The following is a 27,901-nucleotide window of genomic DNA, read 5'->3' as shown; positions in this document are numbered from 1 at the left end:
TAATCCGAAATACAATTAAATACAGTAAAACAAGGACTTGATTTAAAAAAAAATTGCATATAGAAAAATTGAGAATAGGGTAGTAAATTAGTAAATGCCAATATGTTTTATTTATCTGTTTATGTTTGCAGGTGGAGGCTGGTATTTGCTGGGCGTTCAGGCTCTTAGCTGTGTTTGTTTAATGGCGTGGGCCGGGATAACGACAGCTGTAATTTTATGGGTACGTAGCAATATGTAATTCAATTTTTTATATGTAGTTTAAAATTTAAAAAATAAATTGGAATATGAGTTTCCTATTTTTTATTACGTCAATTATAGAGAAAATCAGTAAAACCATAAACATAAATTGCTACTTGATCCTACTGAAAAGAAAAAGAAAGGCCAAAATTAGACTTCAAAGACTCACTTCCGCCTAAAAGACAGCGTCAGTATCCAATAAATAGTATGAAGTCATTTCTTGTAACATTATCTTTCCTTCTGAATACCCTAATTTGTTCTCTTCCACATCCTTTCCCTTTACTTTATATTTTGCTACATTTTACTAAGTTTTCTATTATCATATGTCTTACAAATACTATATTTATGCTTTCAACTTCTGTTCTGTTTTTAATATTGCACGAGGTGCATTCAAGTAATAACACCTCCAATTTCTTTTCTCAGGACTGGTAATAAATAGAAGCGTGCTGTTTATTTTAAAATATTCGAGCATTCGTTGTCAATGCGTGACAGAAAATGGGAACATCATACAGCACACAGAACTCTAGCGGCAACGGTGAGAGTGATTACTATTTTGATACTTACGATGCTCGTAAAAGCGCTACGCTTTCATTATAAGAACGGCGCGTAATCATTCGTTTTCGCCATTTGCGTGGCGTGACACTGCTTGAAATTCATCGCCATTTCAGTGAAATATGCGACGATGGTGTCATGGATGTGTCTAATGTGCCTCCGTTGGTGCGACAGTTCAAAGAAGACATAACACCGTGTGACAACAAACCAAAACAACGCACAAGCCGAGACAGATCCCACTGAAATGCCAACTTTGCAGGCGATGTGTTCCATACTCATTCGGCGATCCACCAAAACAACTTTCTGCACTCATTTGATTATGTCATCAAACTAACTTGTGCGAAGACGAGAGACGACGTTCTGTCTTCGTTGAACTTCGCACCCACGAACGCACATTAAACATATCCATAACACCATCAGCACATGTCTCAGTCAACTGACGATGAATGTCAAGCGGTAGTCATCACTCTCACCGCTGCCTCTAGAGTTCTGTGTGCCATACGGTGTTGCCATCTCCGTTAGGCATTGACAACGACTGGTAGTGAATTTTAAAATAAACAGCACGTTTCTATCGGTTACATGTCTTGAGGGGGTGGGAATTCCAGATGTTTTTTTTTTTTTTTTTTTTTTTAACTTGAATGTACCTCGTAGTTCTTCATGAGCAAAAATTTATACAATTAGCTTCTATTATGACAGGATCAACTGCTGATATTCTTAGTATTGCACAATCAATCAACCGGCTTTATCAATTAATCAATCAATTAATGTATTCAATTTTATATAACAGCTTCCAAAGACTTTCTCTTTATTATTCTTCCATCCAGCTACCATTTTATAATGATTTGTAAGATCACTTTCCTTTAAAACTATGTTCTTTCATATCATTTCTTGTAATATATAATATATGTTCAACTAAATTAATCCCTGGAAACTTTTAATGTATTTTTTCCAGTATGATATATAATATGACAATCACAGCTTTATGTTTATGATTATACGTATGAGATAAAATGCCTTGAGTGTATATGTACTTGTTTTATAATTTTATTTATTTATTCCACACTCTGTGAAAGATAGTACTCCAGTGCATCGACATATATTTTCATTCATGATCTCTTCAATGAAGCACGAATTCCCATATTCATTTGCACAAATACACTTCTATATACGATTTCAAATTCACTTCCGTGTTCCATATTTGGAGTATCCTTTTTCTATAAAATGTTCAAGCTCCACAATCTTCGTGTTCAGACCAGCACACTTCTAAATGATCTTTCAGAAAATTAAATTTTGTTCAATTAAATTATTTCAAGTTAAATAACTTATGGTTGTATTTCTTATTACTTTCGTATAAGTAAACTACGATCTTCTCATAACTTCGATTACATAGCCTGCATGTAAAGTTTAGAGAAGTTTGTCAAATGTTTCAGTGTAAAATGGTTTTATTGTTATTTGCTCATCAAATATTCCTTTCTGAACTGCTTGTAATTTGTTTCGCATAATCTTTGTTTTCTATCTTATGTGTAGGTAGTAAACAAAATAGTTCCCATCCGTATGGAAGACCATGAAGAACTGCTCGGCGCCGACTACGTAGAACATATGATCAAACATGGAGGTGTCGGTGTCAGTCGGGCTCTCTCGGCTCTCAAGCAATTTCATAACATAGACACGTCACACGTTACAGCTGTTGGATTCAACACAGGTGAGAATTTGGGAAAGATATTCCTAGAAATAAGACTTCCTTAATGGTATAACATTGTCAACAAATTGCACATATTGAAGTAAAAGGTGTCCTGTAAAGAACGCAACTCTTAAAATGCCCGCCATTCCTGTTCTAATAAGTTGGCAGCACTGAACGCTACACGATTTTCATCTGTTATCTTTGTAGTTAGTAGTCACGGAGCGCCGAATAGCACATGATCATCATATGTTTTCTGTACGGATAGGAACGGAGCGCTGCACGACCTAATAGCGTATTGTCATGCTGAAAACTTATTACAAATGAGGTGAATGTTGCGCAGAGACTGTTCGGAAACTTCGTAAAACGTTTAGTCAATGTAATGCATCGAATAAGTTGACTGTAATGACGTTGACGAAACATTTACGGAGTTTGCGAACAGTCTCTGCATAGCATTCACCTTATTTGTAATAAGTTTTCAACATGAGAATACGCTATTAGGTCGTGCAGCGCTCCGTTCCTACCCGTACAGAAAACATATGATGATCATGTGCTATTGTACGCACCGTAACTACTAACCACAAAGCCAACAGATGAAAATGGTGTAGCGTTCAGTGCTACCAACTTACTAGAACAAAAATGGTGGGTATTTAAAAAATTGCGTTCTTTATTAGACAGCCTTTATATGAATCTTCAAGCCAAGACTATTTGTAATAAAATTCAAAAGCAAAAGGCCTTTCTTCACTATATTCCTTGTAACAAATTAAAGTGTTTTTCAGGATCGAGGAAACAGTCATTAATAATAAAGTAGACTGACTTCTCACATGCTTGCTCTTTCACTGCCAACACATGCGTACTATTTAGAACCTGCAAAAATCGACTTACATAAGTATAACAATTAACGTTATGGCATAATTTCATGTTTATTTTTTCTATCTCATTCATTTCTATGGAGAAAAAATTGTCTGCTTCCTTTGAAACGAATTGGAATTTTTATGTTTAATTTTACTGATTACTTGTTCAAAATTATTTTACTGTGCCTTACCTAACTAACTCCTGGCGGAATAGGCTTAAGGGCCCAGGGCCTAGCAGCCGGCTTTTAGCACTCATTCCTTGAGGCTTATGAGTGTTCAGCACATCAGCTCCCCTAGCAATTTGTGTCACCTTTGTAGACCGGAGTTCGCTAGCCATTTCTTCAAGTAGCTCCTCAATTGCCTTCACGACACTGAGTGGACGCCACAATCCCAACACCATTTGGTGGGTTCTAACGATCGCCCATCTATTCTGTGTCCAGGACGTTACTTCGTAAGAATGAAAGCTTTTTACATATAATTTGAATATTTAACAAACAAATTTAAAGTCATACCAAGGAGCAATTAATTAGACTTTAAGGAAGAAATAAATAAGATCACATTCTTAAAATTTTAGTTCATTAAAAGGAAAACAGAAAACGTTATTACTCATTTGATAAATTGTCTAAGATGGCATACGGAGTCAACAGTATTAAAACGGTCATACATCCAGAAATCTGTTTTACGGTCAACAAACTTGTAAATCGTCGGTTTTTTTTTTTTTTTTTTTTTTTATTTTGGTACGATTGCTCGAAAGTAAATTCTTTTCCTGGAACACAAAGTGTTTTATTACAAAATTAGATCAGGAACTTCGAGAGCAAAACGACCTTTCTACTTCAATGAAACAAATTACTTTTTACTCTTGTATGTCGGTGACTTACTCAACTACAGAGTTTTGCCCATGAAGCACTCGTCATATTGCAGAAACGTTAAACCATTGTAACGCCATTGTATCATGGCTGCCGATTACGCGGCGGCTTCCAATGTAAAGATACATGTGACAGTTTATGAGGTCCCAGGATTAAAGCTAGCGTGAATTAAATTTAACACGTGTAGCAGTTAATATGTTGAAAGTAATCGTTTCTGTTGTTCATAACTTTAAGTCTCGGTTCAGACGTGCAGAAAAGTCTGTTGCGGGCCCGCAACAGAAAACTCTGTTGCGGACCCGCGCGAGCCGGAAATACATTGGTTCTTATCATTCATGCCACACGTGCAGACTTTCCCGCACGACTCTGCTGCGGGCCCGCAGCGGGCGAAAATTGAGTTGCGGGGACTGCTGGCTCGCAGCGAGTCCGCACAGGTGTTGCGGGTCGGAAAACCATTGCTGGCAATGAGGCAAGCCACACGTGCAGACTTTCCCGCGCCCGCAGAAATGGAAAGCGAAGAACTGAATGAAGAACTATTCATTAACGAAATACAAAAGTGTCACGAGATATGAAATTTAAAGTGTGAAATGTATAGAGATAGAAATAATAATAATAATAATAATAATAATAATAATAATAATAATAATAATAATAATAATAATAATAATAATAATAATAATAATAATAATAATAAAAACGAGATGCATGGAATAAGGTGTGTGAAACCTTATGTGAGAAATTTAATGTAAAAACAGAAGAAGAAAATAACAGCATTGGTATGTATGTATTATTATTACTTTTCAATGTAAAAATCTAATATTCATGTAGTATTTACACTTGATTTTCGTCGAGCGTCCCTTTCCAGCAGCGAGGCTATGAATACTTTTTTTTGTGATAACAATAAACAAATACGCTTGGAGAACAAGCCTTTATTGTTAATACAGTTTCTTTGATAAGATTTCTTGCAACTCACTCCGGAATGAACCGACTGTTTATAACGTACGTTGCATTATACTTTAGGGCAAGGTCACGTATTATATAGCCTCTGTGCTCAAAAAGGACGCTGAAGTCCAAAACAACCATCAACATAATAGCAGAACAGAAAACAAAGAAAAAACATCGTTTTTCGGCTGACGATTGTTGTTTTTATTTGTTAATGTACTATTTTTTTTTAAATAGAGTTAACACGAAAATTGTTGAACATCAGGGCACTCATGTGGTTAAAAAATAAAAAGCATGCTCAATATGTAACAGAAATATTTGTGTTTCTCGTACAATTCATAATATTGTGCACGTCGTTACTATTCTAGAGATAACAACTGAATGTTTTCTTACATAAAGAACAACCTAAACAAAGTTATCTTGCCATAGAATTCTACCTCTGTCGCTTACAAAATAATCAACCCATCTGTTTCTGCTTCCGTTTGCTGCATTGCCTCCTTGTGGTGTGCTACACGTATTGGGGATTTCCTCAAAACCTTCTATCGTTAAATGTCACAATTATAAAAATGTTTCCTTTTTCTCGCCTTAGACATGGATTATTCGGAAACACTAAATCCATTATTTTTATTTAAGAGTTTACATTAAGAATTTCACATCTCCAATCTAAGCGAGTCCTCATATTGAACGCTTTCTCAATACATAACGGGAAATGTCAGTACTATAGGAATGAAATGAAATCCTTGAGTTTTACGTCGCACGCTAATACCGGGTAGGCTAAAGGAAATGATGATGATAAATTAATGATATGGTGCAATGAATAAAGTGGAAGGAAACGGAAGAACACCGAGAAAACTCACGTACAATGGTGCTTCTCGCACCACAAAGCCCACTTGACGCAAGCTGGGATCGAACCAGAGGTGGACACTCTATCACTGAGCCACCGGACCCCACTACTATAGAAATCCCCTATCTCCCCTTCAAGAGAAAATTTTCAAAGACACTGAAACCTGTGCTCCATTATTTTTATTATGAGTTTACATGGCGAATTTTATATCTCTAATTGAAACGAATTCTCACATTCGGTAATTTTTGAATAAATAAAAGGAAATTTTACTATTATTGAAACGCCTCCTCTTGAGCGGGATATTCGGGAAGTCTAAAAAAATGTCTAATTTTTAATTTAAAGCCACCAACTATGTCAAAAAATCGAAATTAGTCACGCAATTGTTAAACTATGCCAGTGGCCGCTAATAACATTTGAAAATGTCAATGAATAGGTCTCCGAATGTTTAACTTTCTGTGCTCTTACAAATGATAATTAGTTAACATAATTAACTTACCTTAATGTAACAGCCAGAGCTTCTCCGTGGCTAAGCGGTTAGCGTACACGCCTTTGGCGTGGGAGGCGCGGGTTCAATTCCCGTCGGGACCTCATATGGTTCGGATTCCATGTTAATCAGTAGGACCACGTCTCATATAGCCTCGCTGCTGAACGGAACGTTAAACTCAAAATCAACTCATTAATGTAACAGCCAACATTTCAATTGGTGGTATCGCTAGTCTCATGAAAGCATCTTCTGCTTTAATTTTATCACTTATTTTCTATAAGAGTTCATCACATGAAGTGATGCTCATGCGAAAATAATTAAAGAACTTTCCTTCGTCATTGCGCAAATCGATAAACATGGAAGAAAATTTACCTTTAAGCAGTCGTGAGCTTTCGTACGGACGAACCCAGTATCGTCTCTGTTTCTTCCTTAGGATTTTACTGGCTAAGTGTACGAAAACAGCACGTTTTCTTCTTTCAATTTTTATCTTTATTTACCTGCAGCTGAAAATAAAATGAGCTCTTTTCTATGTCTATGTGAAGTGGTTGGGCTGAGACGCCCGCACGAGTCTGCTGCGGGCCCGCAGCAGACTTTTCTGCACGTCTGAACTGGTTGCTCTGTGACGCCCGCACGAGTCTGCTGCGAGTCTGTTGCGGGCCCGCAACAGACTTTTCTGCACGTCTGAACCGAGCCTAACCTGTCAGAAGTTGCGTCCTTGTTTTGTAACCGAGATATCATGCACTGTATGTTGAACCATGTTGCTAAAACTAAAGTTAAATGAAAATATTTTATTGGAAGTACTATTCTTATTTTCTTATTGTGTTAATATTACTCTCCAACATAATTCTGGTTTGATTTTTGTTTCGCTTTCATACAAAAAAAAAAAATGCCTTATTTACACTTTACAAAGTTACGTGAAGAGAACCATCAGCAATCTGTCATTTAAAGTATGTAGTACAGAAATGAAATCAAATAGGGGAAGGGTGGATAAAGCAGCCACCCTAAGGAATTTTAATATTTTTCAGTCCTATACAAACATGCTAGCAAGTAAGTAAAAGTTTTGTAATGTATTTCCATCCTTAAGTTTTAACATATATTTAAATGAACCTGTTTTGAAGATGCTTTATACAGTAATTATTGATAATTTCAAGTCATACAAAATGTCCATTTTACCCGACCTAGTCGCGCAAAGTAGATACGCTTTCCCACCTTGTATGACGCCCATGGGATGTTATTCTCGGCGCCATGATACGGTGTGAGAATTTAAGGACTACAATTGACTTGTAGATTTAGCGGGTTAAAATGTATCTTTATACAATAGATGTCTATTAAGAGTCCACCTAATCTGAAAGACTGGCAGAAACTGTTATTATAATATGTTACCTGTAGTTGTAAGAAAGTTAGCTTATACTGAATATAGAAGCTACCAAAAGCCTACCTTTCAAAATAGTCAAATGCATTTATTTGTTAACATAACAAAATACCATAGGGCTAATAACTTCTATATTATTTCGATCAAGAATATAGACCTAAGTCTATATGAGTGTACCCAGCATTGCAAGTATATAAATAGGTGCACCTCTGTTTCAATATTAAAATATCAAGAATAATTTATGACATATTTTAGCAATATTTGGATCAATTGGAAGCGTCGGACAAAGTGGCCATAGGCACAGTGAAATAGCCACTTTGACCGCCTCTACTTCTGACCACTTTACCCGATTATAATTACACGCCATACTGTACGTACATTTCTTTTTTCGTTCTGAACAACAAAACTTCAACGCTACTAAATAATAGAAAAATTAATAAGATGAATTATACTTAATAATAAAAATATTATATAAAGTTCTATATTAGTCCAGTCAATATGTGGTTTGACCCCGAACAAATTGCAAGAAATCCCTTTTTTTAGTTTTTGTGCTAGAAAAAAACATTCTGAACAACGTATCAAAATTTTACAAAAATTAGGCGTCCATTTGGCCGTCATTTTGAACCGCCATTTTGGATTTTGTTACTAAACACCTTTCTCGGAAAAAGCAATTATATCTTCTCACAGAATGAAGATAGAAACTTCGTTCTTGTATCATATTGATGGTAACAGAAAATATAAATGAGAGAAGGTGGCACAGTTTGTGATGAGGCTGCCATATTTAAATATGGCGACCGTTCTTCCAAAAAAATTCGTTACATTCGTTTCGTTATCTATTTTAATTGCAACATAACTATGAAAACTTTAAAGTTTTCAAAAAATATTCGTAGTGACAGTTATAGAGTAGAATGTTCTCTTTCCATTGACAGTAAAATCATTTCTGTATCTTAAAAAGTAAGTGAGTTAGACCATTTTATGTGGAGAGTGTTGCATTTTATAACACTGAACTCCGCAATGTAAGGCAGCATGGCTTTTCTTTAAATAATGTAATGCTTTAATTTTATAAAGAGAAGTATATGAATTTGTCTTATAAGTTAATAATAATAATTATTATTATTATAATATAATATAATATAAATAATAATAATAATAATAATAATAATAATAATCGTAATGCATATCACAGCAGCATTACAAAGAATGTAGTTGTAAGATAGTAAAAATGGTGTCAATTTTACGGACGTGTTTCATTACCAGCTGTCATATTTACAATATGATGGTCACAAACCGTGTTATAGAATAAATAAAAACAATTGGCATGTTTTTTTTTTTAATTAAAACACAACATATAACTTACAACCTGTATAATGTTATTCATTCGCAATAACTTTTTGTTGTATTACTTTTCTCTTAATGTCTGTAAAAGAATTGTCTGCAACTAAATTATTTTTATTGGTTCATATTACGTTAAAATAAAATAAAAAGAAACTAAATTTCTGCATCATCCATAAGGGGTTTATTTGTAATGTTTCCACAGTTGCTATTATAGCGAGAGCCACACATTGCTGTGCAATTAAGACCATATTTCTTACACATACATTCATATGTGATTTATCCACATGAACAGCTTTAGCGAATTATTTTTAGAAGCCTGTCAGGAGCAGGTTTATTATCCATCGTAATTGGTATCAGTTTGTTCCCTTCATTAATGCAGCTCCACTTAACAGGATCCCTGTCTTTACTAAGATCCATCCATGTCATGACCTAAAAGTTTGTTGTGAATGGTATTTTGTAGCAGAAGATGTGGGTGGAAAGCACTCGGGTGTTACAAATGAATTACCATCCGCCCCTTTTTTGCAAAGGTAGGTATACCGCAATGATACTAATGTGTTGGATTTTTTCCAATTCAACAAAGTCAGCATTGCCTTACACCTGGTAGTTTCCACAGTTTTTAAAACTGTGTTTGGAGAACAGAAAATGTATGTACAATCACGCAAAATACAATTTTTGTTAATCTTTTCAAAAATTGACTTTTTCCCAATACCAAAAATTCGTGAAGTAGTATCTGATCCAGTGAAGGCATGCACAATTAACAGGCTTCTCATACATATTTCCCCAGCAAGGTCTTCAAGGCAGTAATGTTGTAAACATGAGCTTTCCTTTTGTCTGATCGAAGATAAAGACCCTTATAATCTGTATAGCCATAATACAGAATCAATATTAGTAGATCCGTATCTTTTCCGAAGAGGGTTGTTGACTAGGTAAGTGACTTATCAACTGCATCTTTTACAATGTCAACATTTGTATTTCCCACTACATGTATTACTTGACATCCTTTTGATCTCAGGCGCCAGTAATCATTTTTATCAATAATTGTTGCTTCCATTGGAAAGAAAGTCCTCCTTTTTCCCAGTAAATTTTGTTGCTTGCGTGACATTGACTACTATTGTTGCAATTGTCTTCCTTCGCTCACGAGTTCCGTCGTTTGGGGTAGGTTTTCTAAGCCATGGGAAACAACAGTTACTTTTCCATACCGTTGTGCAATAAAACATGCATAATGATCTGTAATGGAACTGTAAGTACTTCCTTGAGACCAGGTAAGCCTAAGTAAGAGACCAGGTAAGCCTCCATCCAAAACACTGCTTAGTACAGAGGTTGTTCAGCCTACGTTTGGCCGATTTCGTTCCTTCCCCCTCCCGGGCAGAATTGACTCAACCAATCTGGCTCGTGGCGTCCTGCAGTGTTGTACAGTGGCTTCCTGGGAACGGAGTTGTTTTTCCGCGCGGACGACAATAACGCTCAAAACAGGACCATTGTTGTGAGTGTTGTGTTAAATTTGTTTCCAAGTGTGTGGGTTTCCACTTTGACCAAAATGCCGCCCAAACTAAGCCGGTTTTGGGAAGGCTATGTTGCGGCTCTTCATGACGCCCACTTTAGTACAAGGACAACGAAGCTCCACCATTTGGATCACCAACGAAGTTGCTTAGGAAGCGGGAATGCACAAAGACCACCTCCACCATGCAGCGGAAACTTCGCAAAATGGCAATGCAAGAAAATCCGCCAACACAAAGGTCTTCGTCTTGACGTGTCTTTGGGGACTGTGAGCCGGACGTTACACCATCAACTCAAGCTGGAAAAAGTCATGAAAGCTCGCGGCCATCTCACGGATGCCCACCAAAAAGAACGAAAGTGTAACGCCCGGAAGCTGTACGAACGGCATGTGGCAAAACAAAGGTGGATGTACGTCGTAACGCTCGATAAAGCATGGATTTACCTTTCCGACTGCGGCAAACCGAGAGCCATCATGTACTGAGAGAAAGGCGCCAAGAACTTCAGAAGATGGGTCAATGTCTGTAAAGAATCCTTCCCAAAAGTGTTCATGGTTGTTACTGGCTACTGTTACTGAGGTAAACTGAAGATTCGTAGGGTGGCGAAGAACTGCAAAATAAATTCGCAGTATTTTCGGGAGCAGATCATGCGGCCGATCTAGGAGCATGAGATTCCAACAATGTACGGAAATGACGCCAATCTGGAGCGCATTCACGTGGACAAGGCCTCATCACATACCTCACGATCGTCCCTCGCATTCTACAGGGAGATGGAGGAGCAAGTGGTATACAGGTGATATGTTTCAATGAGGTACCTGTTAAATCTCCAGATGCAAGTCCTATGGACTATTGTGAATTTGGATTGCTGAAGCGGGCTTTGGGAAAACGGCGCGTGACAATTGTGGAAGGACTTTGGAAAGCTGTGCAAAGAGAACGGGACAAGATTCCCCCTCACAGTTCTTTAGAGAAGCCTATTACAGTGGAAATTACACTTTCGGGCTATTGTTAGGAACCAAGGGAAACACATCGAGCACTTACGTACCTGGCGCCATGGATTCTTCTAAATCTTTAGGTAAGTCGAAATTGGCCAAATGTAGACTGAACAACCTCTGTATAGGGAAAAGACTAAAGGATGGCACCATTCGTAGGAATAGAATGCTTTCTTGTGGCTTCAAGAAGTTCAGGTTTGTCTGTTTGTCTACCTTTCTAAGTTTGGTTTAGCTTCAAACAATGTGGGTGGGTATGGAGAAAGTTCATACTTCATCACCTCGTTTAAGTTTGAATCTCCACTCTGAGATACAGACAAGAACTGTTGAAACAAAAGAGCAGGATCTATCGTTTTGTCTTATACCTTAACAGCCTTTGCTGATGCAAATGTAATTACCTTAAAGTTGCGTTTATCTGCATTAGAAAATGTGGACTGGCCTTCCATTTGAGCAACAATATCTTTACCGATACGGAAAAAGCTCATGGACGTTCACATCACTATGTGCATTTACTCCAGTTACAATATTACGCAATGCCATTTCCTCAGATAGTGGGGAATATAGTTCAAGCACACTACCAATTTTAGCCACATCCTCTTTATCCCGGGCTATCCTTGCAGCAGTTGCCTCTTTGTGCTGTTCACTAGTAGTATATTGCATATCAGAGAAGTCCTGCATGGCAAAGTTGTAAGACTAGGATACTGGTGAAGACATTGTCCAATTGCCCATTGCTTCTCTGTTATTCCACTACCTCTTGCTAATCCTCCTGTAGTTTTTAATGACCTCATTAGCGTCTGCTCAACAACCAGGTCACAATTAAGACCTGCCCAGAATTTGTTACTTCGTCTGATGACATAGTATCCCTGCATGAACTTACGATACACTTCAGGGTTAGTTATCTCTAAACTTGTCATGGTTTGAAGGTACATGTAAGCAGACTTTAGATAATTTTGGTGACCTGCAGCAACAAATATAAGCAAACAAGCTGAAACAGAATGTAGGTGCATTGTCCATGATCGTGATCGATCGGCATGAATAAGCTCCGTGACTACACCCGACATCTGCATATAGTTTAACCAAAGTTTGCTTGTTTTTGACTTTTGAGAATATCGACACATTTTTCATACACAATAGAAACTATATTCGTCATACACTCTGATTCAAGCATGTTGTCCATTTCTATGTCATCCTTTTCAGCTTGACAGTATAACTGTTCTAGCATGTCAATGTGGCTGTCAAATGCAGATTGTGTTTCAATAATTTTGGAGATAATTAAGTTTGTGGGGCATTGGTTGACCATAAGATACCCACGTAATGCACGCTGTACTGTTTTTCCTGACATAATATGCATGATTGTATTTTCACTGTAGACTTGCTAAGATCTCGTGCAGTCCACTGTCTGCTTAAGGTACCTATAGTACTCAATAGATTCATTAAGATATGGAAACTTGCAAGTAACAATATGACATCTTTCACTCCAACATTCTATTCGGCTGAAGTCATGATTTCAGAAGCTTTCCGAAACAATAGTTGGTCGAAGGTGACAACAACAGGTATTTTGTATTTCGTTGCTAGCTCATAGATTAAAAGAGAGAGTTGACAGAATACATGTCTTATCTCCAGGGTAGACTGGGCCACAGAAATTCTTGATCTACAAAGTCTCTTGATGAGTTAGGCAAACCAACTAATGCCCGCTCCAAGATTAATTACGCCTGGTAGAGTAGCTAGAACAGCAGCATGATGTATGCCCCGCCTGTTAAAAGAACAAATCATAAAGAGTGTTTTTGTGCAAGAGTGAGGAGAAACGCTGGCTGACGAAATGACAAAAGGGAGTTTTTGGATACTTGTACTCACAGTAAACAGCATAATATCAGAAAAAATATATACGGATACCAGAGGCGCCGATGAGGAGATAACATTCAGGGGACTTAAATGATCTTATAATTAACTCAAATGAGGGATTATAAACAAGCTAACTTACTTCAAATGACTATACTTATATGTGTATCAAATAATATACAGATAAATTATGCGGTGTATGTAGTAGGTCATATTTTTAAGTAAACACAAAGCCTTGCGCTGAGTTTTGAAACTACTAACAGTAGTCCTACCTGAAAATCAATTAAAGTATGGATCGATCATTCGACGGAAGAGCCCAGCCTCCAATGAAAATTTTGGGGATCTAACAGGGCCTTAGCTCCTTGGTTCCGGCGCCATTGATTGATACGTAGACCTAATCCGATTTCATTATTCGTTAAATGACTTTTGAGAATGCCAAATATTGGTATGCAGTAATTTATTTGCAAATATTAAAAATGCAAAATTCGATAACACTCAAACGAGTCGGAGAACTTATCCGTACTAAGCGTATTTCCCATTAGGTTACAAATATAACTGATGATTCCTGATTTGTATGGTATTTCTAAAATTTACACATTGAGACATAAGGAGAAAAGGGGAGAGTATAGTGTCAATTAACAACAATTTAAAAATGCACGAAATTAACGGATAATATCAAATATAGAAACATTAACAGAATTAACTCTGTAACTCGTTTTCTCCATTCATTTTTCTTCCTTTATTTTTAGGATCACATCATCACTAAATTTCTCCCCTGGAGATTATCTTCGTTTAGCAGCATCCAACTGGAGCTCAGCCTTGTAAATGAAACATAGGAAGAAGTGTAAAGAAGAGGGCGCGAATCTAACCCCGACTGGAAAATTAAGAAATCAGCACGCTAACCATTCACCTAAAGCGTTACTTACTTTGCGTCACCTAAATAAAGAGCCCTTTCTTGTCACTCAAAACAGTATCTTGTTTATAGTCAAATAGATTGACAAAACATAGGAATATGTAATTGAGGACTCGCAGGACATTATATCATTGTACTCACTAAATTATCAACATTGCAGATTTTTTAAAAAACAAAATACAAAACTCCTTTACTTTGAATGAAATACGGCGCGTATATTATACACGTAACAGACTAAAGACGAATCAATTAACGCGTAGTAATCGTGGTTCAGTGGTAAGGGCGCTCGATCGTTAATCTGAAGGTGCGGGATTTTTTTTTGTTCAATATAGAAAAACATTTCCTTAAATATAAAGTTCTGTTTTGAAGTGCTCGAAAAACTAAAATCAACTCGTTTCGTCACATTTCAAACCTCAGTCACATTTATTCACAATGTCCATCATTTATATACGAAGACGCTAGAATGAGGAACGTTAACATTGTTTTAATGGGAACTGATTTCTGATTTGAATACCAACCTTAAACCACAAGTCCAAAATGAAAATTATCTATGTTCCTGATACCTACTGCAATATACAAGTGTATATGTAGAGAAAGAGAGATACTGTGTGTGTGAGAGAGAGACAGGGGGAAAGAGAGAGAGTATGTGAGAGAGAATAAAACAATATATGCTTGTATTTTTACTTACAATGTAAAAAGGTTATGTAATTCATAATCTGGATTTTTATAAAGCGATTTGAACGCTTGAATCGACTTAATGTTCATAAAGCTTCTTTTTTTAAAAGCTTTTATAATTAATATCGCAATAGTCCGATGCTTTGTAATATGTGCAAAAGAAATAAATGCATGGTTTTAGCAGGATAGTATCGTCTATCCCGTGTAACGTGGGTTCCTGTCACCACGACATGGCGCGTCCTCAGGTTGCGGATCGAGGAGAAGGCCTCTAGATATAGAGGTTAGCTGCGAATATACTGAATAAGCAGTCGCGGATAGACGACTAGGAGTGGTCCTCCAGCTTGGGGGTTTGGGTAAGGCTAACACCCTCATCCTGTAAAAAAAGGTACTTGTTCAGAAACATTCACAAAAGCCTCGGACAAGGACTGATAACTTGGCGCGACATCAGCAAAAGAAAATGGACATGAGATTTGGAACATGGAATATTAGAAGTCTTTATAGGGCAGGCGCGTTAAAATCTGTAACGAGTGAGTTAGAGAAATACAGGATGGACTTAGTAGGAGTTCAGGAAGTTAGGTGGGAAGGAAATGGATCTGAGAATTCCGGAAATTTTACGTTCTTTTACGGCAAGGAAATAAAAATCACCACTTAGGAACAGGGTTTTTCGTTCACAAACGAATATTACCAGCAATTAAACGGGTTGAATTTGTTACTGACAGACTTTCTTTTATTACTCTTAAGGGACGGTGGTGTGATATTATTGTTTTAAATGTACATGCTCCAACTGAAGATAAGGGTGACGATATAAAAGATAGTTTTTACGAAGAAGTGGAACGGATATTTGACCAACTCCCGCGATACCATATGAAGATTCCATTAGGGGATTTCAATGCGAAGGTAGGACGAGAGGATATTTTCAAACCGATTATAGGGAACGAAAGTTTGCATAAGGAAAGTAATGACAACGGTGTTAGACTCGTGAACTTTGCAACATCCAAAAACCTAATCGTGAAGAGTACAAAATTCCCACATCGCGACGTTCATAAATACACTTGGACATCACAAGACGGAAAAACACATAATCAAATTGATCACGTTTTAGTAGATAGAAGAAGACAATCTAGCATAATTGACGTCCGGTCGTTTAGAGGGGCTGATTGTGACACTGATCACTACCTGGTAGTAGCGATAATACGGGAGAGATTATCGTTGAATAAAGGTAATATTCAATGTCCGAAAACGGAGAGATTTAATTTAAAGAAATTAGAAGAGAGCCAGGTAAGAGAGGAATACCAGATTGAAGTTTCGAATAGATTCGCGGTTTTAGAAGACTCGGAGTGCACTAGTGTTGAGGATACTTGGATTGAAATTAGAGATAGCATTAAAAGTTCAGCAATAGAAAAATTGGGACACGCGGAAATACGTAGGAACAAACCATGGTTCGACCAAGAATGCATTAAACTAGCAGAGAAGAGAAAACAGGCAAAATTACGGTGGCTACAAAATCCGAATGAAACAACTACACAAAATTTCGCAGATATCAGGCGGGAAACTTCCAAAACTTTTAGAACAAAGAAACGGGATTTTTTGAAAGCTAAAATTAAGGAACTTGAAGATAATAGTAAAAATAAAAATATTCGGGACATGTATAAGGGGATCAGCGAATTTAAGAAAGGCTATCAACCTCGTGCTTATATATTAAAGAAATCTGACGGAACAGTTCTCACCGATACGGATAGCCTCTTAAATAGATGGAAAGATTTCTTTGACGATTTGCTGAACACGCAACCAAAAACTAATGTGCGTGGAGAAAAGGAGATACCCACCGCAGAACCGTATATTCCAGAACCCAATCGAATAGAAGTGGAAGCCGCTATAAAGAAATTGAAGAAACACAAATCTCCGGGTGTAGATGAAATTCCGGCTGAGTTAATTTAGCTGGAGGCGAAAGATTGTGGAACAAGATACACAAACTCATTCTCCTTATCTGGAACAAGGAAGAATTGCCACAAGAGTGGAAAGAATCAATCATTGTTCCAATTCACAAGAAAGGTGACAAAACTGACTGTAATAATTATCGAGGCATCTCTCTTCTGTCAACATCCTATAAAATCCTTTCAAATATTCTGTTAGCAAGATTGACCCCATACGCAGATGAAATTATTGGAGATTATCAGTGCGGATTTAGACGAAATCGATCAACTATCGACCAAATATTTACCATTCGCCAAATACTCGAAAAGAAGTGGGAATACAATACCCCGGTACATCAACTATTTATTGATTTTAAAAAGGCTTACGACTCGGTTAGGAGAGAAACATTATACAACGTTCTTACAGAACTTGGAATACCGAGAAAGCTAATTAGATTAATTAAGATATGTTTAAGTGAATCCCAAAGTAAAGTCCGGGTAGGAAAATTTTTGTCCACGAGCTTCCACGTCGAAAATGGCCTGAAACAAGGAGATGCGTTGTCGCCATTATTATTTAACTTTGTGCTGGAATACGCCATAAGGAAAATCAAAGATAGCAACCAGGGCCTAGAGTTGAACGGCATTCACCAGGTTATGGCATGTGCTGATGATGTAAATTTAATAGGGGATGATAGGAGAACAGTAGAAATAAATGCAGAGATCTTATTAAACGCTTGCAGGGACATGGGTTTAGAAGTAAATGCAGAGAAAACTAAATACATGGAAGTGCGTCGGGACCGTAATACGGCAAATTGTGGAGGCGTTAAAATATTAAATAATGCTTTTGATAAAGTGGATACTTTCAAATATTTAGGATCAATATTAACAGACGAAAATCATATTCACGAAGAAATTAAATGTCGACTAAAAGCAGGGAATTCGTGTTACTATTCGGTTCAAAATCTCTTGTCGTCGCGAATTCTGTCGAGGAATTTGAAGCTTAAAATATATAAAACGATAATCAAGCCTGTTGTTCTGTATGGTTGTGAAACATGGTCGCTTACTCTGAGGGAAGAACATAGACTGAAAGTATTTGAGAACAGGATCCTGAGAAGAATATTCGGACCCAAGAGGAACGAGAATGGGGAATGGCGGAAGCTTCATAACGAAGAACTACATAGTTTATACGATTTACCCAACATTGTTAGGGTCGTCAAGTCTAGGAGGCTTAGGTGGGCAGGTCATGTAGCTAGAATGGAAGAAAGTAGAAACGCTTTCAAAGTCTTGACTGGTAGACCCATAGGAAAACGACCATTAGGAAGACCTAGGCGCAGATGGGAGGACAATATTAAGATGGATCTCGCAGAGATAGGAATACAAAGTAGAAACTGGATGCAATTAGCTAAGGATAGAAGTCAGTGGAGAGCTTTTGTGAACGCGGCACTGAACTTCCGGGTTCCATAGGTCATAGAGTTAGTTAGTTAGTTAGTATCGTCTATCCCTTGCTTCTATTGATGGTATAAAACTAACGTTGAGTTGATGTTGAATTTAACGTTCCTTTCAGCAGCGAGGCTATATGAGACGTTTTCCTACTAATTAGCGTGGAATCCGAACCACATGAGCTCACACCGGAAATCAAACCGGGTCTCTTACGTCAAAGGTGCGTACGCTAACCGCTTAGCCACGAAGGATCTCGGTATAAAAATAGAATACCACATATTACCCCATATTACTTCACCGACAGATTTCTGTTTATGATCAGTTAAAATAGTATTTCTGGACATCGTAGCGAAAAATGTATTTCTTATTCCATGCGTTATACGAAACATATAAAGAATAAATACAATAAAAACGAAACAAGGACAAAGATTCAATGTAAAATGCTTTGCCTCTCTCGAATAAATTACTCAATGTATTACAAGTGTATATCTCGAGCATTTCCAGTAGAACTACTAAAACGCGCTGGCCTTATAACTTCCCTGTGTGGTTTAGTGGCTAGCACGTGCGTCTGTGGTGTACGGGACCCCGGTTTCGATTCCCGGTGGGAGAACTTTTGGAATTTTAAATGTTCTCGATGTGTCTGTGTTCATGTCCCTGTCGTTCAAGGTTACTGGAAATAACTGTAGAACGTGTATAACCGAGTAGGAACACAAGTTACTGACAAGGGGAAAGCAGACTTTGCTCAATGAACTTCCGCGCTACCTTTCGCTAGGTAGGAGTGCACATTTAAAGCAGAGCCCTGCACGGCCCGGGCGCGCGCGTTTCGGCCCGGAATGTGCCCGTCCCGGCCCTGCCCGTTTCAAACTCGACCAGGCCCTAACCAGGCCGGGCCGGCTCGGTCCGAACACTCTGAAAGACGGATCGGAAACTAATGTTAGCCCATGCTAATCGTAATGTGTTTGGGAATCTTTCTCTTTATTCAAGACTGCAAAGTACTGTAATACTACTACTATTACTACTTCCACTACTAATACTACTACTTCTACTATTACTACTACGACCACTGCTAATACTACTACAACTGCTACGACGTCGCGTCAGAGTTGACATGTCTGGTGGTACCGAATTTACCTTCTAAGTACAGAAAAAAAGGAGAAATACTAGTTACTATGGCCGGTCTGCATAGAATGTGAACCGATGCTTGATCTACGAGGGACAACGGTGGCTCATTAGGAAAAGCACTCACATCTGGTGCTAGAGGTTGTCGGATCAATCCCTGCTCGTGCTATCTGAGCTTTGTGGTGGACAAACACCGTGTGGGAGGGGGTTCTCGACGTCCTCCCATTTTATTCATTCACAATTTCTCCTTTAGCCTAGCCGGCATAACTGTCGGACGTAAAACTCAAAGATTTCATTTCCATTACTTTGTTTTCGTATTACTAGTAATAGCAGTAGTGGTATTCGCTGTAGTATTAGTACAGTATGAGTAGTAGCAGTAGTGGTAGTAGTAATAGTAGTAGCAGTGGCAGTAATAGTGGAGTTATCACTAGCATTCGTAATCGCAATAGTAATAGTAGTATTAGCAGTAGTAGTTGTAGTATTAGTATCACATATGGTGTAGCAGTTTTACATATCTTCTCTGTTACTCGTAATGCACTAATGAGTGTAGTATAAGACTTCTACGTCCATGAACTGTATTATTGTACCTAGGTATAATAAACATTGCTGGACAGAGTACAGATAACACATAGACAGACAGAATAGGGATATAGAAAACAAACCTTGGGTAACCTTTCACACGATTTTCGGATTCCAGAAGGACAAATAAACATTGCAATATTATGAAGACACATTTCTCATTTTCCATTGCATTGAAGGATTGACTTGACTTATCAGACTTAGTTGTTCTCAGGCCGGTTGTTCTCAAGCCCGTTTGTGCCCGACCCGTTTAGAGCCCGGCCCGGTTACAGCTCGAGCCATTCTCCGCGCGGCTCGTGATTCGGGCCGGGCACAGAATACAGATCCATCCGGGCCGGGCCTGGGTTTGCAGGGCTCTGATATAAAGTGTCAATACTACAAACTGCAATAGCCAGAAAACCCGTCTTAAAGTTACTGACTCTCCGCATAAATTATAGAACGCGGTTAAGTTATCAATTCGCAGAGTGAGGAATACCTATACCTTACGAGCAAAAGGTCTCGCTCGAGTCATTTTTCTTGTTGTAACTAATAAAGTAGCGATTTGTAACTACAAGTAAAATATTTATTCAAAATATGTTTATAATGCATACAACAATAAAAATGTTCAAATCAGTTGTATCCGTAAATATATCGACAGTGAGGTAATTAGAAGGGTGGCTATCGGACTCAAGCCTCTCAAAATAAATTTCGTAAATACACAATTTCAATAAAATTTGTCGGCACCCAAAAGGAAAAACGTAAGTGCTAATTCACGTGTTGTGCATTGCCCCTCCCCGAAACAAAATCCTAAATATGCCACTGTTAATTGATGTCACTAGATATATTATAGTTACCACAGTCGTTATGCAAAAATGTTCTTGACGCTTCGTATCCATATCTGTGGACAGTGCGAATTACAAGGGATATGAGGGGGAAATTCCCTTTGGTAATACTGGATTATGCTACAACCAGAGGCATAATTTGATACTTTGCTTGAGGGGGCAAGAGCACCACCGACATAAGACTTTCACGTTTTGTAGTAGTATATTAATAGACAATTGATTAAAGTATAAGTATTCCTCAAACACTTGTGGTTGTTAATTGTCCCCTCTTGCTCCCCTAAGTGACACCCTTGGCTACAACTGTTATAGTTTCCCATGCAACTGTCGTTTGAAATGACGTTCCTGCTTATAGCATACATCCAGCATTACCAAAGGGAATTTTCCTTTATCCCTCTTGTAATTCGCACACGGTCCACTGATAAAGACACGAAGCGCGAAGAACATCTTTCACACAAAGACTGTGGTAAGCATAATATATCTAGTGATATCAATATACAGTGGCGCATTTAGGATTTTGTTTCGGGGAGTGGCTATGCACAACACGTAAATGAGCACTTAGATAAGCAAAGGAGGGGAACCAAAACGTTATGAAAGTGTGGGTTGAGAGGTCCGTGCTGTGTGGTCATACGGTTAAGTGTATTGGGCTGCGGAATCAGAGATACTAATTTCAATTCACGCGCAAAGTAACAATTTTATATGTACTTTTTTTTACTCAAATAATAAGTTCACACATTTTAACTTCGATAAAAATAATGTATTTATCCGTAATTTATTAATTTGCAAGAAAATACAAATTGCAACAAAAATGGTTTGCTTTTGTTAAAAAAAAACTATGAGCTCTAACCATAATAACACTATTACTAAGTACCACTTCATAAAGCTAGTTTGCAAAACAATTATCGAAATTTGTATTGGTTGTAACTTGAATAAAGTATCAATTGAAGTTAAAATGTATAAAATTATTATTTTGGAAAACAAATAAAGAGATTGTCTTGCGCGGGAATAGAACTAAAGATCTCTGAAGCAGGACGTCAGTACGCTAACCATTTGACCACAGACTACGGGACTGATAAACTATATTTTCATAACGTTTTCTTTCTCGCTTCTTTTGTGTGTCAATTCAAGAGAGGAAGATATTTTACTGGGAATTTTCTAGAGGAAGAAGACCAATTTAGTTACATGTAACACACTGATTTTGATAAAATTTAACAGGTAGATACTACACATAAACAAATACGTGTTTTTTTACTTTCTGTGGAACAACGGTTTTAGGGGGCAAAAGCCCCCACCTAAGATTTTGAAATTTGACGTTCGAAAGGCAAGAAGTGGACCGAATTGCAAGAAATTGTGCACAGGCATTGTAGACTAAAATGAGGGAATACATATTTCGTATTTTCTTGGAAAAAACGGTTTGGTGGAGCACGAACCCCTCCAAATCTTTGATCATGAAATATCAGAAGTGCTAATGACAGGATGTCAGAAGTGCCTAAAGGACATAAAGAATTGCAACGAAATTTTGTGTAATGACAATACACAAAAAATAAATGAATGTTTTTTTTTGTTTTATGCCGAAAAACTGTTTTAGGGATCAAAAGCCCCCACCCAAAATTTTGAAAGTTGACAGCTGAAAGGCAAGAAGTGTACCGAAGTCAATGAAACCGTACACAGATATTGTAGACGTAAAATGAGGGAATACTGTTTCGTATTTTTCCTTTTAAAAAAAAGTTGGGCGGGGCACAGATCTAAACCGTTGATTACGAAATATCAAAAGTACATTTCTGAGGGTGCTTTGACCCCAATACTGTTTTGGGGCCAAGACCACCTCTGAAAAAAGTAAATTTTAACGTAGTAGTTCAGCAAGGAGTGGACCGAAACAATTTAAATTGTCTGTAGGTATTGTATATGTTAAATAAGGCCTGTCGCGTTTCCCAAGTGTCCGCATCCGATTTGCTTCAAATTTTGCACATCAACAATAAATAGGAAATAAATAGACCGTCTTTCTGTTTATGCGGGAGAACATTGTAAGGGTTAAAGACGCCTCCCGAAATACCATAAGATACGCTATACTGTTTGTGCTTACTGTTGATATGCCAAATTTGAAGAAATTGGATGGGGACATTTGTTGAACACGAAAGGCTTTATTTTACATACATAATATCTACACACAATTTCACTCGCTTCGGTCCACTCTTTCCGCCACCTAACTCTTCGGTCCACCCAACAATTTTCTTATTATTATTATTATTTTCAGCAAAATTCGAATCATGTATTCCCTCATCTTACGTCTACAATATCTGTACACAATTTCATTCAGTTCGGTCCACTTCTTCTTGCCTTTCGGACGTCAACTTTCAAAATTTTGGGTGGGGGCTTTTGCGCCCTAAAATCCTTGTTCCACAGAAAGTAAAAAAAAACATTCGTTTATGTATAGTATCTACCTGCTAAATTTTATCAAAATCGGAGTGTTACACTTGGGAAGTGTTACATGTAAGTCAATTGGGCTTCCTCCTCTAGAAAATTCCCAGTAAAATATCCAGAAAATTCCCAGGTTTAAAACAATGTAAAAATAAAAGATGCACAACAATAAAAGTAAATAAAAAGAAAGGTTATTTTCATATTTTGCTCTGTATAGTTACTTAACACGACGTGTTCATTTTTCTTAAATTGGTCATGGTTACTTTTACTCATTCAATATTACTAAAAGCTGATTCTCACATAGGGTGCCGTGCCCCTGCCATGCTCCGTCCATGCCACGGCCGAGACCATTCACACATATCATATTATGTCGTGCAGTGCTGGTCCGCTGCTGCTTTCTACGCCATTTCCTAAGATAGATTGCACGGAGGAAAAGTTCATGTCGTTTCGTGTGCTCCGAAGAAAGCCGAAGGATCAAGACCGACGAGCCACGACCAGGCTGGTTTCTCTTCAAGGTGGCCTGTCGGGACATGGCATGGAAACGGCACGTCATACTATATCAAGACAACCCAATGAATTTTCGATGTCGAAGTCTGAATAGAAACTTCGTGAACCGTGGGACAGACGCAGGGTTGATATGTTTAAAACAGGTTTAAAACGTGGGCTGTTGTTTTATTCAGTTTGTTTTAAACGTTTTAAACAAATTGTTTTAAACGTTTTTTTTTTCGATGCTGGTTGGACCTGTTTAAAACAACTAAAATATCAGATTGAAGAAGCTAATTTAATTTTCTAACAAACAACCCATCCTCCGCAGGATTTGTGCATGGAGTAAATTACAAGCAGAGTTATATTCTTATTATAACAGCAATTACTGAACAAAATTCTGCACATCAATGTGCGTATAACTAAACCAACAGAAATTCAAGTGAAGTATTTGAACATTTCTTAATTTCTAACAATAACGGAGGTTAAACACACTATACACTATTCTAAGATCCAAATTCACAAATTCAAAACTTGGGTATTTTTTGATCACTATCATTTCCATAATAATAAACAGTTCTCAGATCATAAGCTGGAAGAAATGCTTTGACAAATACAACTCATAGAAAAGAGCAGTGACTAGCCTACAAGGAGCAAATGACATTTTAACTAAACAGTTTTCAAGATACATCTCTATCTGCAACATGGGTAGCTAATAATGATTAGTGTCTACGGCATAACAACACAATTAACTCTAGACACCCGCCAGGGTTTTTAACAAAATGGTAGACTCTCACGTTTGGGGCTCTGGTGACCTCCCTAATTATCACAGAGTCATGAGTTATACACCATTGGAAAGCTTATAGACCACAGATTCAAACGAGGTAACATTCGTGAAATTCCCGCCGTATTCGTAGAAAAATAACAGACATAAAAATTCATTAAAAATATGAAAATATTGACTTTGCGGGGCCCTGGCAACTCTTGCAGTCACCCTACGCTGACAAAATGATGCTAATGTGTAGGCCACATACTTGTGACAATAATATAAGAAATGGTAGCCATTGCTACCATTGCGTAATGAATTCGTTTTATGTAGGAGTAAGAAATATTTAAACAAGATATGCGCAGAAAAACATTCATCGAATTAGACATTCTCTCCCCTCCCCCACTATAGTACCACGTCCATATGCAAATCATTTGTGCTGCATACATATGTATACGAACAAGAATTATGCTTCGAGACCACTTTAGTGAAATATAACTTGTGTTATATGGGACCGTCCCGAAAATAAATGTAAATTAACCAAATTTGACCCCCTCTTCCTCAATAAACAACAAGTACACATACAGGTTACTATAATGTAGGGGACTACTTCATTGCTTCACATACCAATTTTTATGGATGTACCACAAAGGGGGAGGAATACCCGCCAAAACCTGATGAAAAATTAAAAAAACTTCATTCTCCCTCTCTCGGCCGTACATACGTACCCCATATATACATAAAATGCAGCTGACGGAAAGCTTCATCCCTCAAAAATACTTTGGTACCAAATCACCTTTCTAGCTTAATTAAAGACTGAGCTATTGATGTTTGTTGTAAAATAAATGTAATTTACGTCAAAAAACTTAAACTCCAGTAATTGGCTAACTTTGTCCCCTCCCTGCTATCCCATATTAGCAAGAAGTACAAATAGACGATATTACCATTTAGTGGTTTACTTCATTGCTTCACGTAACAATTTTTATTAATCTATCCCCCAAGAGGGGTAATGGCCGCCAAAAAACTGTTGAGAAACAAAAAACACGATATTTACCCCCCTCCCACATACATAAAATGCACACCAGCAAAGCTGCATCTTTCAGGAATAAATTGGTACTAAAACCATCTTCCAGTCTTAATTTGAGGTTTAAGACTGAGCCATTGAGATTTAAAGCCCTGACATAGCAGTTGCGTCAATGGGCGTTTAAAGATTAAGAATACAGACGACCAGTAGAACGTAACACAAAGAAACTAAACTACATATTCTGTGTACGGAGATCAGGAAAATCCCGATTTCTTTCTCCGGAATTGAACATTTGGGCGGATCGAGATTAGGGAAGTTCCCGAAATTTGATCTAGCGGTTGAATATAGATGGCAAGTAATACCTAAGAGTGTAAAAATGTAATATATATGCGTATTTAGATTATAGTTTTAAACAAAATAAACATTTTAAACATGTTTTTTTATTTTTGTTTAAAACAAAGTACTTTGTTTTAAACGTTTAAAACGTTTTAAACAAAAAAAAAGTTTTAAACATAAAAAACGTTCTTTTTGTTTTTTTAAACATGTTTTTTTTTCAACTCTGGACAGACGAGCCACGGTATGGATTGGTACACTATGTATGAATTATCCTTAAGAGTAGAGTCAAGAAAGCTTTGTACCTAATTATATGTTTGTGTATTTTGTTTTAGGCCATGATGAATACTTGGAGAAATACTACCTGCGGAAACTAAAGCCTTTTGCTCAGAACTCTCCAGAACGAAACAACGAGGAAGAAAAGAAGAATAAACGGCACAAAAGAAATAGAACACGAAAGAAAGATGAGAAAAAAGATTCTACAGCGATAGACTCAGTGTATTATCAGGAGGAATTTATTCCAAAATTTGCGTGGTTAGATTAGGACTTAAACGAATCGAAATTTGGTTCGATAATAATAAAAGAGAAGGACATCATCATATAAAAAGAAAAGGAAAAAGTACATCATATAAAAACAAGGACATTATAAATTCAAAAAAGTATGTATAAATGTATTTGGTAGAATAATATATTTTATACAATAAAACTATGGCTTCGAAGATAATATATTTTATATTAACTGTTTATATTTTTAAACTTGTATGTGTTACAATATAGAAGTCACCTGATTAAAATTATTGTGGAAAGTGAAGATGTGGAAAATTTTTAATATTACATTAATTTAGTTACTTTATTCTACCTTGTATTATTTTATTGCAATAATTGTGCATATGGATGCCAGACTATTGTACCGACAGCTTGAGATTTTTCCACTCACAATAACTCATCCGTGAAGACCTTTCTTCAATTTGGCTCCTGATGCGAAGGGTCAGTGGCTCGACCCCAATCCTGTGTCAGTTTGTGGCGTGTAGCATCACGTCTCTGGACGTTCTTAGGTTTTTATTTTTCTTTTCTCTACTGTTACGTTCCACCAATTGTTTCATATACTGTATATTTAGCATATATAGAAGGTGTGGATTCTCACATTGTGAACGAAGCTGACTTCCCAAATATTTACCTCTTGCGTTCCAGTAACATGGAGGTGGATGTCATAAAATACTCCGTTGCAAAATACCAGCGACATCTATGGAGATGTCATGAAAACTTATCGTTTATTAAGGGTCGTATTAATCCTGGAGATGATGATATTTTTTAGTGGTTTCAAGGCACAAGTTAGTTTTACTATTTCTCCTTAGGTGACATCAAATCTGTCTTCAACATTGGGGGAGAGAGACCATTCCCATAATCTTTTTTTATTTTAAAAAAGTGATGTTCAAAATGTTTATGAAGTTTAAAACCAATGCTGTGGAGGATCAGATGACCAGAGTTGTCTTCAACATTGGGAGGCGAGCAGATTTGAGGCTTATTGTGGGGGACATCAATTTCATCTCACTTTCCTTTGTAGCAATCTGACACAAATCAACAAAGGAGGGGTGGCGAAAAGGGCTAAAATCGGCCCCCTTGATTTTTCAATTCATTTATGCTATAATGGTAGTACTAGAGCAGATATGTATGAAAAACAGAATGTTAACCAAATATATTTTGCAATTAAGGTTTTACACAGCACCATTTGTTAACAAAAAATGCACAATAGGGATGGCCACATTTTTTCGAAAATTACTTTTTCGAAAAATGGCTTTTTCGAAAACGAAAAACAAATTTTTTTTTCGAAAACGAAAAACGAAATTTTTTCGGAAAACGAAAAATTTTTCGAAAAACGAAAAAAAAAAAGAAACAGAAGGACAAAGTTTGGAGATCGAGCACGAAAGGACGAAACGAAAC

General features: G+C 37.2%; 1 protein-coding gene across 2 annotated transcripts in view; it reads left to right on the top strand.

Annotated features, from left to right (window-relative positions):
- LOC145668071 (putative ammonium transporter 3) overlaps positions 1 to 26,771 on the top strand; it is a 404,553-nt gene extending 377,782 nt beyond the window's left edge. For both annotated transcript variants that reach the window (XM_081735578.1, XM_081735579.1), the window contains 3 exons: positions 132 to 220; positions 2,317 to 2,491; positions 26,296 to 26,771. In XM_081735578.1, the coding sequence (XP_081591704.1) occupies positions 132 to 220; positions 2,317 to 2,491; positions 26,296 to 26,504 (473 nt within the window). In that variant the 3' untranslated portion in view covers positions 26,505 to 26,771. The remainder of the gene's footprint in view (positions 1 to 131; positions 221 to 2,316; positions 2,492 to 26,295) is intronic.
- The last annotated feature ends 1,130 nt before the right edge of the window (positions 26,772 to 27,901 follow it).

This window comes from Thermobia domestica, chromosome 13 (assembly GCF_964235325.1).
Source record: "Thermobia domestica chromosome 13, izTheDome1.hap1.1, whole genome shotgun sequence".
Lineage (NCBI taxonomy): Eukaryota > Metazoa > Arthropoda > Insecta > Zygentoma > Lepismatidae > Thermobia > Thermobia domestica.
Note: the sequence above shows the minus strand (reverse complement) of the source record. Positions and strands in the feature narration are given on the sequence as shown.